General features: G+C 42.3%; 1 protein-coding gene across 3 annotated transcripts in view; it reads right to left on the reverse strand.

Annotated features, from left to right (window-relative positions):
- The window catches only part of KLHL12 (kelch like family member 12), a 39,382-nt gene extending 29,902 nt beyond the window's left edge, over positions 1-9,480 (reverse strand). For 2 of the 3 annotated variants that reach the window (XR_001890031.1, XM_017896508.1), the window contains exons 1-5: positions 9,323-9,465; positions 8,611-8,661; positions 8,231-8,515; positions 5,802-6,041; positions 776-929 (exon numbers count right to left, since the gene is read on the reverse strand). Coding sequence is in view for 2 of the 3 variants with exons in the window: in XM_017896508.1 (XP_017751997.1) it covers positions 776-929; positions 5,802-6,041; positions 8,231-8,515; positions 8,611-8,661; positions 9,323-9,391 (799 nt within the window). In the remaining variant the exon portion in view is untranslated. Of the gene's footprint in view, positions 1-775; positions 930-5,801; positions 6,042-8,230; positions 8,516-8,610; positions 8,662-9,322 lie in introns of all 3 variants that reach the window. The other variant, XM_017896509.1, reaches the window with a different exon arrangement.
- Positions 9,481-14,937: the final 5,457 nt, after the last annotated feature.

Here is a 14,937-nt window from a genome sequence, read left to right on the forward strand (position 1 = left end):
AGACGGGGTTTCACCGGGTTAGCCAGGATGGTCTTGATCTCCTGACCTCGTGATCCGCCCGTCTCGGCCTCCCAAAGTGCTGGGATTACAGGTTCGAGCCACCACGCCCGGCCAAAAAAATTTTTTTTTAAATTAGCTGGGTAGGGTGGCATGTGCCTGTGGTCCCAGTTACTCAGGACGCTGAGGTGGGAGAATTGCTTGAGCCCAAGAATTCAAGGATACACTGAGCTGTGATTGCACCATTGTGCTCTAATCTGGGTGACAGAGTGAGACTCTGTCTCAAAAACAAAAAGTCTAAAAAACCTGGGAATTGTAAGGGAAAACAAACCACCTCTAATCCTGTGAAAACATACTTTAATATTTTGTGCATCAATTTAAATTTCATTTATCTTAATGAAATACTACCACTTAATGGCCAGATAAAGAGTATCCATGTAGACTATGTATAGTATCAGTTTTTATTATATTTCCTTATAGGTGTGTTATATACATGTATGTAAGAAAACACATAATTTCTCCTTCCTACATTTTTTTTAAAAACAGAAAAGGTGCAAATGCTCTCTTTTATAGTGCCAAATACTCATATCTGGAGAAGTTCCTTTATAGTGCTATTGACATCTGATCTCTTATTGCTCAATGAGACAAAAGCCATGGCTAGTAAACATAAGCATCCATAGTTTGTCTCCAAAATGTTCATGATTAAGTTTACACTATTAATTTTCAATCTTTCCAGGGCTATTTCAGCATAAACAATAGCAAGTTTTAATGTCTATACCTTTCAACTGAAGCAGACAGGCTGCAGGAAGCAGTTCTTGTACATTCTCCACTGTCACATGTACTGTTTCTGTGTACACAAAGTCCAATAAAATTTCCATGGTAGAGGCAGTCAAACCTTGGATGTCAACATAAGGTTTCCCCTTCTCTGAAAGCTGAAAATTTGAAAGGTAAAAAAGAATCATGGTTATAATTCCACAAGATAAAAGGCAGAATCTCATACCTAAGAGCTTAGAGATGTTAATAATATTAACTGAACATATATTTTTAAAAATTATAGGCCAGGCATGGTGGCTCACACCTGTAATCCCAGCACTTTGAGAGGCCAAGGCAGGCAGATCACCTGAGGTCAGGAATTCAAGTTCAGCCTGGCCAACATGGTGAAACCCCATCTCCACTAGAAATACAAAACTTAGTCGGGCATGGTGGCACATGCCTGTAGTCCCAGCTACTCAGGAGGCTGAGGCAGGAGAAGTGCTTCAATCCAGGAGGCAGAGGTTGCAGTGAGCCAAGATCGTGCCACTGCACTCCAGCCTGGGCACCAGAGTGAGACTCTTTCCAAAAAAAAAAGTAGGAAAATAAAAAAACAAAAGTATGCTCTATTTTGTTGGATTTTAATAAAGCAAATATGGCACAATATCTGTAGTTTTCCAAAAGAAGTGGGTAGTTATCTATACCCCAGGAGTAAGTAATAGGTGACACCTTCCTGGAATAGCAATTTTGCCAGTGAATAACTTTAAAAATCAATTTCATATTAAAATACAGATGTATTACAGAATAGAACGCAAAAGTTCCCATGAACATAACACTGTCCATGAATTTTTAAGATAAGACACAAAATTTCAAAGAAATTTCATGTTTGTAGAGGACCTTGTGGGTTATAACTTCAGTCTCTCCAGGATTACCTAGTTCCTATCATCTGTCCTTAGATTACATTTTTTCTTCCTTGAGATAGGGTCTCACTCTGTTCCCCAGGCTGAAGTGCAGTGGTGCGATCTCAGCTCCCTGCAACCTCTTCCTCCCAGGTTCAAGTGATTCTCATGCCTCAGCCTCCCAAGTAGCTGGGATTACAGGAGTGCACCACCACATCCAGTTAATTTTTTTTTTTTTTTGAGACACAGTCTTGCTCTGTTGCCCAGGCTGGAAAGAAGTGGCACAATCTCGGCTCACTTCAAGCTCCACCTCCCAGGTTCAAGCGATTCTCCTGCCTCAGCCTCCTGAGTAGCTTGGGACTACAGGAAAGTGCCACCATGCCCGGCTAATTTTTATATTTTTAGTAGAGATGGGGCTTCACCATGTTGGCTAGGCTGGTCTCCAACTCCTGACCTCAAGTGATCTGCCCACCTCAGCCTCTCAAAATGCTGGGATTACAGGCGTGAGGTGCCATGCCTAGCCCTTAGACTACATTTGGTAATGATGAAAAATAACATGTAGATCATCCTAAGGGACTTTCTTATGTAACACTATCTGAACACAAATAAACTTTTTCAAAATATTGAGTTAGACTAACTTAATTGCTACCAGAATATTTAGTCTGAATTGTAAGTAGTATATCTTCTTGAAGCCATGAGTACTGATGAGGCCAGATAATCATAGAAAACTGTTTAGCTGGCCGGGCACAGTGTCTCAAGCCTGTAATCCCAGCACTTTGGGAGGCCAAGACGGGTGGATCACGAGGTCAGGAGATCGAGACCATCCTGGCTAACACGGTGAAACCCTGTCTCTACTAAAAAATACAAAAAACTAGCCGGGCGAGGTGGCGGCGCCTGTAGTCCCAGCTACCCGGGAGGCTGAGGCAGGAGACTGGCGTGAACCTGGGAGGCGGAGCTTGCAGTGAGCTGAGATCCGGCCACAGCACTCCAGCCTGGGTGACAGAGCGAGACTCCGTCTCAAAAAAAAAAAAAAAAAAAAAAAGAAAACTGTTTAGCTAAGAGAAGAAATCTTCAACTTTACAGGAAACTATCTGAAAATACCTTATGAAAATTTTACTAGATCTTAATCTTAGTTTAGAAATTCATTTTACTCACGAAAGTCTGGTGCATCTCCATTATTAACTAAATGGCTTTATTATTTTTGATTTCTCCATCAGCCAGAGAATAACCACAAAGCACTATCTACCAAAGCCAAGAACAAAATCAGTCCCTAACAGTAAAAAAGTCACTAGCACATCATTTTGAAAAAACATATTAGGTTTTATTTACATTTAATACAGTACTAATATTCATAAACAATTACTGTCCCAACACATTAAATGCATTCAATAATTATGATACTGAAATATGTAAGTATATGTATTTCAGATATTTCTCATTCAATAAACTATATTTCCATCGAATAGTTTAAATATGGAGACAATTTCACTATGTAAGAACTTAGAGCAATTATACATTTTACATTTATATTTTGCTTTAGAATTTTTCAGCATGCTTCTCATTTACTACTATTTCATCTGATTCTCACAGCAAACTGGTAAGGTAGTTAGGTCTGGTATTATTACTATTTAAGGGATAAAGGGTCTAAGGATCAAAAACAGATGCAAGACTTAACCAGTCATTTAGATAGTAAGAGACAGATATCATTCCTATCAAAGTATTTCACCAAAAAAAAAAAAAAAAAAGAGAGAGAGAGACATAAAATCCAGGTCCTCTTGCCTCAATCTTGTGATCTTTCAATCAGATGACATTTGAGGAGCATTTCATGGCTGAAGAGAACAAGGAAACCATCTAGTTCAACTGCTTTATTTTACAGATCAACCCAGTGAAGTGAGATGGTTCCCAGGGTTTATACAGAATTGCTGAGAGAACTAAGCCTAGAATCCAGGTCTCTGGACTCTCTCCTTTAAATAATTACTCTTAAAAATAAAGACAAAACCAGGGCCGGGTGCGGTGGCTCAAGCCTGTAATCCCAGCACTTTGGGAGGCCGAGACGGGCGGATCACAAGGTCAGGAGATCAAGACCATCCTCGCTAACACGGTGAAACCCTGTCTCTACTAAAACTACAAAAAACTAGCCGGGCGAGGTGGCAGGTGCCTGTAGTCCCAGCTACTCGGGAGGCTGAGGCAGGAGAATGGCGTGAGCCCGGGAAGCGGAGCTTGCAGTGAGCTGAGATCCGGCCACTGCACTCCAGCCTGGGCGACAGAGCGAGACTCGTCTCAAAAAAAAAAATAAATAAATAAATAAATAAATAAAGACAAAACCATCTAGCATTTTCTTGCCTGATGTCAGTTTTTAAAGAAGAAATCATCACTGATGAGAAAAAAAGAATTAATTTCCAAATAACGAAAGAGTAAAGACAGACTATTTTCAAGCTGACAAAAAACAGGATGCACAATATATAACTAGCAATCAGCAGTTCCAGTGCATTTCATGCTCAGCAGCTGCTGGGTGACACTCTCTTTACCCAGTTAAATTCCAAATGCTTCTGATGATCTTGGGTATATCTCATGGCGAACAGTATAGGACAGGGATCTGCCTTGTGATATCACACAAGTGCATTTAAAAATTAGCCTGGATTAGCTGGAATGACCTGTCAGGTTCCTGTTTTCCCTACTAGCCATGGGACTGAGCATTGGCTCATAGTATTTTTAACTATACCGGTTTTAAAATTAGATTGTAAGATATAAAATTCATACTTCGGAGGCTAAGGTGGCACAAGAGTTAAAAACTGTTCGGGCTTTAGAGTCGGAAAATATATAATTAAATCCCACCTCTAGCACTTAAAAGCCATGGGACTTTGGGCAAGTGATTTAATATCTGAAACCCTGTTCCTTCATTTGTAAAATGAGATGGTAATACCTACCCCTAGGGTGAGTCAGATATGCACAACAATCACTAGCACAGTACCTGACCCATAAAAGGTAGTTACCACCATTATACCATTCTGATCCAGCAGCAATATCTTCACTAAGATGATAGAACTAAAAAAAAAAAAATACTTGTGCTTAAAAAGACTTAAAAAAGTGTTTTCATAATGAAATATTTCAGGCATACATGTAAGTGTAAATTATATAATAAACAGTGGTGCACCCACAACTGAGCTTTGAAAAAATAAATCAAGATAATTTATTTAAATCTGCTCTTAAAATCAGACTTGGGATCTTGAAAAACAAGGACTTGCAATGTTCTTTTCTGTTCAGCTTTCTAAGAGTATTTAACACAATATATTCAACAGCCTTACACCACAATTCAGGTATTTTGTCAGGCAATTACTAAGCAGTTTTTCTTAATACTTTGTGACCACTACCTGTATTCTCTCAAGCCAACCTTTTCCTAATTCCCTTTGTTAAGTGCTTATGAGTTAACATCTTTTTTCAGGTTATACACTCTATGCCTGCACAGCTATTCATTAAAAACTCTTCTTCCTTTCATTTGAAGTTATCCTAACATCTACACTGATTTTCTTCACATATTGTTAGGAGGAGTGGGGTGAGGTCTGAATCCTACTCTTCTCTCCTTCCTTCCTCCTCATCCCTCTGGTACCCACTTAAAAATTTTTAGACTTTAGAAGGAGAAAAGGCCGGGTGCAGTGGCTCACACCTGTAATGCCAGGTGTGGCCACTCCGGGAGGCCAAGGTGGGAGGATTATTTGAGCCCAGGAGTTCAAGACCAGCCTAGGCAACACAGTGAGACCCTGTCTCTACAAATAAATACATAAACAAATAAACAAAATTAAAACAAGAAAAGGAGAAAATTGGAAGACAAATTTAAGAAATAGTAAAATCCAATAGCTGACATTTGTGTGTTTTACTGCATATTAAGCTATTCTAAGCACTTCGTACGTTATTTCATAAAATAATCTTCACAATAACCTTAATAACCACTGTTATTACATATTACTATTATTCCTAATTTAAAGATGAGGAAACTAAGGCATAGTCATCTAAGTGGTAGATCTTATCCAGAATCTGCCAAAACATGACACTGTAAAAATTCACGATTATATCAAAGTTCTACTATTTTATTCAGTGAAATAAGACAACTAGAATACCACGGGAGTTTCATTTCTGTGGGGCTAACTTACCACTTACCTCACTAGTGAACATGGCACAGAAGTAATCACTACAGGCAGCCAGCACAATCCGATGGGCAGGGAAGTCTTTCTGCTCTACTCTCAATGTCACATCACAGAGGGTATTGCTCTTCCTGAGGGAGTTCATTGAATTGAGGATGGATTTAGCATGAGTATTTGTCATTATGTCTTTGGGGGCCATAATGCCTCCCATAAAGCAGTGCGGAGAAAAAACAAAACGGGTCCTTGGATTCTGAAGCTACAAGAGAAAAAAAACAATGAGCATATTCAAAGAACTAGGGAAACTGAACATATTTAATTAGCTTTACAAATTAAGAACCTAAGAGGCTTCCCTCAGACCCAAACATACACAAGTTGAGGGCACTCCTATGCCTGGCATCACCACCACTATCTAGCCACTATCTAGTACATGTAAAAGTTCTCTCTTCTTTCTCTGAATTCCTCTATCACGGAGTGTCCCTACCACTTGACATTTATTATGATCAATGCTGAAACGTAAGTAGAGATAAACAATATATGTCCTGTAAATCTTCACAAGGTTCTTGTCTCAAATGACAAATTGAAAATATAAAATTTCTTAAAGGTGTTATATCATTACTATTTAATATCCTTAAGTAGATAAGTATTTAGAGGCTGAGGATCCTGCTTTATATGTTTTCTATCCTAGAAATTGCACAATGAATGTTTAGAATTTAATATAAGAAAAAGTGTGTATTCAACTTCAACTTAGAGCAAGAAAGGCCAGTCAGTAAAAATAAACTTTTTTTCTAAAGAAGTAGCCAAATAATTATGTCTGATGACTTTCAACTACATCTGGATTTCTTCTTAAAACGAAACTTCAGGCCAGGCCCAGTAGCTCACGCCTGTAATCCCAGCACTTTAGGAGGCTGAAGTGGGTGGATCAGTTGAGGTCAGGAGTTTGAGACCAGTCTGGCCAACATGGTGAAACCTAGTCTCCACTGAAAATACAAAAAATAGCCAGGCGTGGTGACGCGTGCCTGTAATCCTAGCTACCAAGGAGGCTGAGGCACGAGAATCGCTTGAACCCAGGAGGTGGAGGTTGAATTGAGATGAGATCACACCACTGCACTCCAGCCTGGGCAACAGGGCGAGACTCTGTCTCAAAAAAAAAAAAAGAAAGAAACTTCAATTGACCTATTACCCTAACTGAATAGTGGAAACCACGCAAGTTATCGATGGACTTACACTTGCTTAAGATATTGAAGCTCCTCAACAAGAGGGTATTCCTACTCTACATCTGTAAATGTCCATTACTGTTAACGAATCAATATTGGAATCCAAAACTTTCTGAAATGATCCGGCGGAGGGGTGGGGGGACGGCAGGAAATCAAACTGTGGTCTCCATAAGTTCGCAACTCACAATTAATTTTTCTTTTTTTCTGAAACGGAGTCTTGCTCTGTCCCCCAGGCTGGAGTGCAATGGTGCGATCTCCACTCACTGCAAGCTCCACCTCCCGGGTTCATGCCATTCTCCTGCCTCAGCCTCCCGTGTAGCTGGGACTACAGGCGCCCGACACAGCACCCGGCTAATTTCTTTGTATTTTTAGTAGAGGCGGGGTTTCACCGTGTTAGCCAGGATAGTCTCGATCTCCTGACCTCGTGATCCGCCCGTCTCGGCCTCCCAAAGTGCTGGGATTACAGGCGTGAGCCACCGCGCCCGGCCACCATTAATTTTTCAACAGGAAAAATGAGATCCTAAATTCTCATCTACTTCTGTTTATAGTTGGCATTTTACTCTATAAGCACTACAGATAATCCCTCCAACAACTCTGCATGACCCATTTTACAGAAAAGGGGGTGATTCATCAAAGCATATGTTTTTCAAAAAGACTTAAGTCAACTTAGTTTCAACTCTAGGGGTGTAAAAAGAGTCTGGAACAAATGTCCATTTACTGTGAAGACAGCCTGGGGGGTATTTTATCGTTTCCGTGCCAAAATGACAGTCACCCTAGTGCAGAGTGGCTGGCCTTCCTTCTAGGGGATTCCTGCCTCAACACTCCAAGTCTCAGCATATCCTTCACCCTCACCCTTCTGAAGTTACCTATTTTCTAGAACTTCCGTTAACATCTGAATAGAGGGATTCCACTTCGGGAGATTCGGGGCAGGAATGGGGTAGTAAATTCGGGAAAGACTACATTCTAGAGAAGGAAACGAACTCCTTCCTTCTGATACCACCAGGCATATGACCGGCGCCGCCAGATGGAGGTATCGGAGGGAGGCAATTCAGGGGAGAGTTGAGAGGGCGACCGAGGCCAGATGCCCCGCACCCCCGCCAGCCTTCCTCCTCTCTCGGGCATGTCTCCCATTCTGCCTCACAGGGAGACCAAGGATGGGGGGTAGGGCCATAACCCGGAGTTGACGGACAGGAAGGGAAAGGCTGACTGCCATCACTTCCACGCAACTCACCTCCGCACCAGAGCCCACACAGCAGCGCCGGGCCCGTCCCCAGCCTGTGGGGATGGAGTGGGGCGCGGGGCCAGCAGGCGGCTCAGGAAGAGCGGAAGAGCCGCCGCCGCCGCCGCCGCCCCGACCCGGAGGCTCTGGAGCCGTCCAGGTCTGGTCCCTGCGGCCGCGCGACGTGATGACGCAAGGCACCTGGAGCACCGCCCTCCTCCCGCTCGAGTCTGCGTCACGTGAGGAGGTGGTGTCACGTGACCTGCCTGTACGCTGGTGCCGGGCCTCTGCACGTTGCTAGGAAGACGAATTAGAAAAAGGTCGGGTGGGCAGGGCATGGTCGCTCACGCCTGTAATCCTGGCACTTTGGCAGGCCGAGGCGAGCGAATTACCTGAGCTCCGGAGTTCCAGACCCGCCTGGGGAACACGGCAAAACCCCGTTTCTACAAAAAAAAAAAAAAATTAGCCCGCCGTGGTGGCCCCGCCTGTAGTCCCAGCTACTCGGGAGGCTGAGGCAGGAGGATCACTTGAGCCAGGCAGCAGAGGTTGCAGTGAGCCGGAGTAGTCACTGCACTCCAGCCTGGGCCACAGAATGAGACCCTGTTAAAAAAAAAAAAAAAAAAAAAAAAGTCCGGGCGTGGTGGCTCACGCCTATAATCCCTGCACTTTGGGAGGCGGAGGCGGGTGTATTACCTGAGGTCAGGAATTTGAGACCAGCCTGGCCAACATGGTGAAACCCCATCTCTACTAAAAATACAAAAAAAATTAGCTGGGCGTTGTCTCACGCGTCTGTAATCCCAGCTACTCAGGAGGCTAAGGCAGGAGAATCGCCAGAACCCGGGAGGCGGAGGTTGCAGTGAGCCGAGATCGCGCCGCTGCACTCGAGCCTGGGCGACCGACTGAAACGCCGTCTCCAAAAAAAAAAAAAAGAAAAAAACAAAAAAGGCCGGATGTTGTGGGGTCCGGCAGGGAGCCTGGGAATGTATCTACAGCTCGGCGACTGGCTGAACTTGAGTTCCTCCCTACTGCTCACGAGGCAGGGCAGACAGAGAGAATTCCAACGCTTAATATGCCAAGCATCTGATTGCAGCAAGTGTGTTTTACCTTCCAGGTACTGAGAAACTTTTTGACATCGAGAAAACCCACAGAGGCCTCAAATTTCTTCACGTCCATTGTCCACAATGGCCTTTTCGTGCCGAACAACGCTGCGGCGAGAATCCTCTGAGCCCTGCGACCCACAGACCTCAGTATATACTCTGCATCATAATGGGCCCTGTCATCACCACTGAATTGATTCTAAGGAAATTCTAATTGATTCAGTAAATTCTAATTGATTTTGGTGTACTTATCTTAGTGACTGAAAAGGCAAAGAGGTTAATTAGTTCAGCTTATCTGAATGTCTAGACAAATTGTGTTTGGTAATACTATTTTCCTCTGTGAGCCCTTTGATTCTTTTTTTCTTTTTTTTGAGACGGATTCTCGCTCTGTAGCCTAGGCTGGAATGCACTAGCGCGATCTCAGCTCACTGCAACCTGCGCCTCCCGGGTTCAAGCGATTCTTCTGCCTCAGCCTCCCGGAGTAGCTGGGACTACAGGCGCAGGGCACCACGCCGGACTAATTTTTGTATTTTTGGTAGAGACGGTGTTTCGCCATCTTGGCCGGGCTGGTCTCGAATTCCTGACCTCGTGATCTGCCCGCCTTGGCCTCCTAAAGTGCTGGGATTACAGACGGAGGCCACAGCGCCTGGCCCTCTGATTCTTAAGGATTCTAAAACCATAGCCAAGTGGGTAGCATTCTAAATTTACATTGTGTCCCCATCTTCCATATCATACCTTCCTGATCTAAAACTGTCCCTGACTTACATATTGTAGAGAAGAGTGCAAGATTGGTATAAAATTTATTGGGGGCATTTTGGAAATATTCGTCGATTTTAATAAAATTTTCCTTCATATATACTCGTGCACATGTAAAACCATGTATGTACAAGATTGCTAACTGCAGCATTGTTTGTAGATTAGATTGACAACAACCTTAAATGTCCATTAGTAGGGGACTGATTCAATAAAGTATAGTACATCCATAAAATCCAATACCATGAAGCTGTGAACAATGTATATACTCTATTATTGGTGCAAAAAAGGTGGAAGATATATTCATATTTACACGTGTATGTGTAAACTGTATTTGAAAAGACAAAGTGGTAACATTGGTTTCTTTGGGGAAAGGAACTGTCTGGTTGTGAGACAGGGTAGGAAGGAAATTTTTGCCCTTTATAATTTAGTTTGCCTTTTGAATTTTGCATCATGTTAATTAAAAATAATGTTCAGAGCCTGGTGCGGTGGTGTGCACCAGTTGTCCTATCTACTTTGGAGACTGAAGCGGGAAGATTGCTTGAGCCCCGAAGTTCATGACCAGCCTGGGCAACGTAGCAAGACCACGCCTCAAAATATATTTATATGTTCAATTTTTTTGAAAAGTAAAAATAGACTGGGCACAGTGGCTCATGCCTGTAATCCTAACACCTTGGGAGGCCGAGGCGGGTGCATCACCTGAGGTCAGGAGTACCAGACCAGCCTGGGCAACATGGCAAAACCCCGTCTCTACTAAAAATAAAAAAATTAGCCGGTCATGGTGGCGTGAGCCTGAAATCCCAGCTACTCGGGAAGCCAAGGCCAGATAATCGCTTGAACGTGGGGAGCAGAGGTTGCAGTGAGTTGAGGTCACCCCACTGCACTCCAGCCTGGGCAACAGGGCAAGACTCCATCTCAAATAAATAAATTAATTAAATAAAATAAAAAGTAAAACTACTTCCTTGTTTTCAGGATGTAAAATAGTACTTTAATGATATTGCCTAATTCCTGGCGGCTAAATTAAGGATTTTTCCAAATATGAAAAGGCACTTAATAAAAGAAACTTTGGCCGGGCGCGGTGGCTCAAGCCTGTAATCCCAGCACTTTGGGAGGCCGAGACGGGCGAATCACAAGGTCAGGAGATCGAGACCATCCTGGCTAACACGGTGAAACCCCGTCTCTACTACAGAATGCAAAAAACTAGCCGGGCGAGGTGGCGGGCGCCTGTAGTCCCAGCTACTCGGGAGGCTGAGGCAGGAGAATGGCGTAAACCCAGGAGGCGGAGCTTGCAGTGAGCTGAGATCCGGCCACTGCACTCCAGCCCGGGCCACAGAGCGAGACTCCGTCTCAAAAAAAAAATAAATAAATAAATAAAAATAAAAGAAACTTTATTTAAAGTATGCCCACTTCTTTTATTCACAAAATAAAAGATGAAGAAGCTGTTAGCAAGAATATCACACCAAAGGAACTAGTTCAGACTTCTGACTTTTTTCTTCTTCTTTTTTCTCTTTTTAATATTTGTGTATACATAGTAGGTGTATATATTTAGGGGGTACAAGAGGGATTTTGATACAAGCATGTAATGTGTACGAATCACGTCATAGAAAGTTGGGTATCCATCCCCTCAAGCGTTTATCCTTGTGTTACAAATAATCCAAGTATACTTTTAGTCATTTTAAAATGTACAATTCAATTATTATTGACTGTACTCACCCTGTTCTATCAAATACTAGATCTTATTCATTCTTGCTACTTTTTTGGTACCCATTACCCTCCCCACCTTCACCCAGCCCCCACTGTCCTTCCCAGCCTCTGGTAATCATCCTTCTACTTTCTGTCTCCATGAGTTTGAATGGTTTGATTTTTAGATCCCACAAATAAGTGAGAACATGCTATGTTTGTCTTTCTGTGCCTGGTTTATTTCACTTAATGACCTTCAGTTTGATCCATGTTGTTGCAAATGACAGAATCTCATTCTTTTTAATGACTGAATAGTACTCCATCATGAATAAGTACCACATTTTCTTTATCCATTCATCTAACCTAAGTTGATGGACACTTAGGTTGCTTCCAAATCTTAGTGAACATGCTGCAACAAACATGGGAGTGCAGATATCTCTACAACACACTGATTTACTGTATTTCTTTTTTTTTTTTTTGAGACAGGGTCTCGCTCTGTTGCCCAGGCTGGAGTGTGGTGGTGCTCTCTCAGCTCACTGCAACCTCCGCCTCCCAGGTTCAAGCAATTTTTCTGCCTCAGCCTCTCAAGTAGCTGGGACTACAGGTGCACACTACCACGCCTGCTAATTTTTGTATTTTTAGTAGAGACAAGGTTTCACATATCGGCCAGGCTGGTCTTGAACTCCTGACCTTGTGATCCACCCACCTCAGCCTCCCAAAGTGCTGGGATTACAGGCATGAGCAACCACACACAGCTGATTTACTTTCTTTTGGGTATATACATAGTAGTGGGATTGCTGGATTGTATGGTAGTTCTAGGTTTAGTTTTTTGAGGAGCCTCCAAACTGTTCTCCATAGTGGTTGCACTAATTTACATTTCCACCAATAGTGTACAAGGGTTCCCTTTTCTCCATATTGTTGCCAGCATTTGTTATTGCCTGACTTCTGGATAAAAGCCATTTTAACTGGGATGAGATGATACCTCATGTAATTTTGATTTGCATTTCTCTGATTAATGATATTGAGCACCTCTTCACATGCCTGTTTGCCATTTTTATGCCTTTTTTTGAGAAATGTCTAAATATTTTGCCCACTTCTATTTTTTAAATATTTATTTATTTATTTATTTTGAGACAGGGTGTTATTCTGTCATCCAGACTGGAGTGCAGTGGTATGATCTCGGTTCACTGCAACTGCTGCTCCCCTATGTCAGGCTCTAGTGATCCTCCCACCTCAGCCTCCTGAGTAGCTAGTATTACAGGTGCATGCCACCACGCTCTGTTAATTAAAAAAAATTTTTTTTTATGAGAAGAGGTCTCACTATATTGCCCAGGCTGATCTGGAACTCTGGACTCAAGTGATGTACCTGCCTCAGCCCCCCAAAGTTGGGATTATAGGTGTGAGCCACCGCACCTGGCCTTAACCAGATATAATCAGATTATTAGATTTTTTTCTATAGAGTTGTTTGAGCCCCTTATGTATTCTGTTGATTCATCCCTTGTCAGATGAGTAATTTGCAAATATTTTCTCCCATTCTGTGGACTGTCTCTTCACTTTGTTGATTGTTTCTTTTGCTGTGCAGAATCTTTTTAACTTGATGGGATCCCATTTACCCATTTTTGCTTTGGTTTCTTGTGCTCATACAGTATTACTCAAGAAATTTTTTCCAACCCCACTGGAAACAAGAATTAAAAAAAAAAAAAAAAAAGAAATTTTGCCCAGACCAATGTCCTGGAGATTTTCCCCAAAGTTTTCTTATCGTGGTTTCATAGTTTGAGGTCTTAGATTTAAGTCTTTAATCCATGTTGATTTGGTTTTTGTATACGGTGACAGATACGGGTCTAATTTCGTTCTTCTGCATGTGGATATCCAGTTTCCCCAATACCATTTATTGAAGACACTCTTTTCCCCACTGTATGTTCTTTGGGAGCTTTGTGGAAAATGAGTTCACCATAGGTATGTAGATTTGTTTCTGGATTCTCTGTTGTGTTCCATTGTTTTCTCTGTGTGTTTTTATGACAGTACCATGCTGTTTTGGTTACTATAGCTCTGTAGTATAATTTGAAGTCAGGTAATGTGATTCCTCCCATTTTATTCTTTTTGCTCAGGATAGATTTGTCTACTCTAGGTCTTTTGTGCTTTCATATACATTTTAGGTTTGTTTTTTATGTTTCCGTGAAGAATGTTATTGGTATTTTAGAGATTGCATTGAATCTGTAGATTGCTTTGGGTAATATGGACATTTTAACAATATCAATTCTCCCAATCCATTAACATGGAATATCTTTTATTTTTTGACATTTTCTTCTATTTCTTTCATCAGTGTTTTATAGTTTTCATTGTAGAGATTTTATTTTGCCGGGCGCGGTGGCTCACGCCTGTAATCCCAGAGCACTGTGGGACGGGCCGAGACGGGCCGGATCATCAAGGCAGGAGATCGAGACCATCCTGGCTACCACGGTGAACCCTCGTCTCTACAAAAATGCAAAAAATTAGGGGCGTCGGCGCTGCGATGCGCTTAATAGTCCCCAGCTGCTTGGGAGGGGCGAGGCAGGAGAATGGCGGAACACCGGGAGGCGGAGCTTGCAGTGAGCCTGTGATCGCGCCACTGCACTCCAAAGGCCTAGAGGACCACAGAGCGAACATCTGTCTATCAAAAAAAAAAAAAAATATAAAAAAAAAAGAAGATTTTATTTTATTTATTTATTTATTTATTTTTCCCTGAGATGGAGTCTCACTCTGTCGCCCAGGCTGGAGTGCAGTGATGCAATCTTGTACTGCAAATTTCGCCTCCCAGGTTCATGCCATTCTCCTGCCTTAGCCTTCCAAGTAGCTGGGACTACAGATGCCTGCCACCATGCCCGGCTAATATTTTGTATTTTTAGTAGAGATGGGGTTTCACCGTGTTAGCCAGGATTATCTCGATCTCCTGACCTCATGATTCACCTGCCTCGGCCTCCCAAAGTGCTGGGATTACAGGCGTGAGCCACCGCACCTGGCCGAGATTTTTCATTTCTTTGGTTAATTCCTCAGTATTTTAAATTTGTGGTTATTGTAAATGGGATTACTTTTTTAAAATTTCTTTTTCAGATTGTTCGCTGTTGGCATATAGAAATGCTACTGATTTTTGTATGTTGATTTTGTATCCTGCAACTTTACTGAATTTATCAGTTCTAATAGTTTTTTGGT

The sequence above is a fragment of the Rhinopithecus bieti genome, unplaced genomic scaffold (assembly GCF_001698545.2).
Source record: "Rhinopithecus bieti isolate Rb0 unplaced genomic scaffold, ASM169854v2 scaffold_24392, whole genome shotgun sequence".
Classification (NCBI taxonomy): Eukaryota; Metazoa; Chordata; class Mammalia; order Primates; family Cercopithecidae; genus Rhinopithecus; species Rhinopithecus bieti.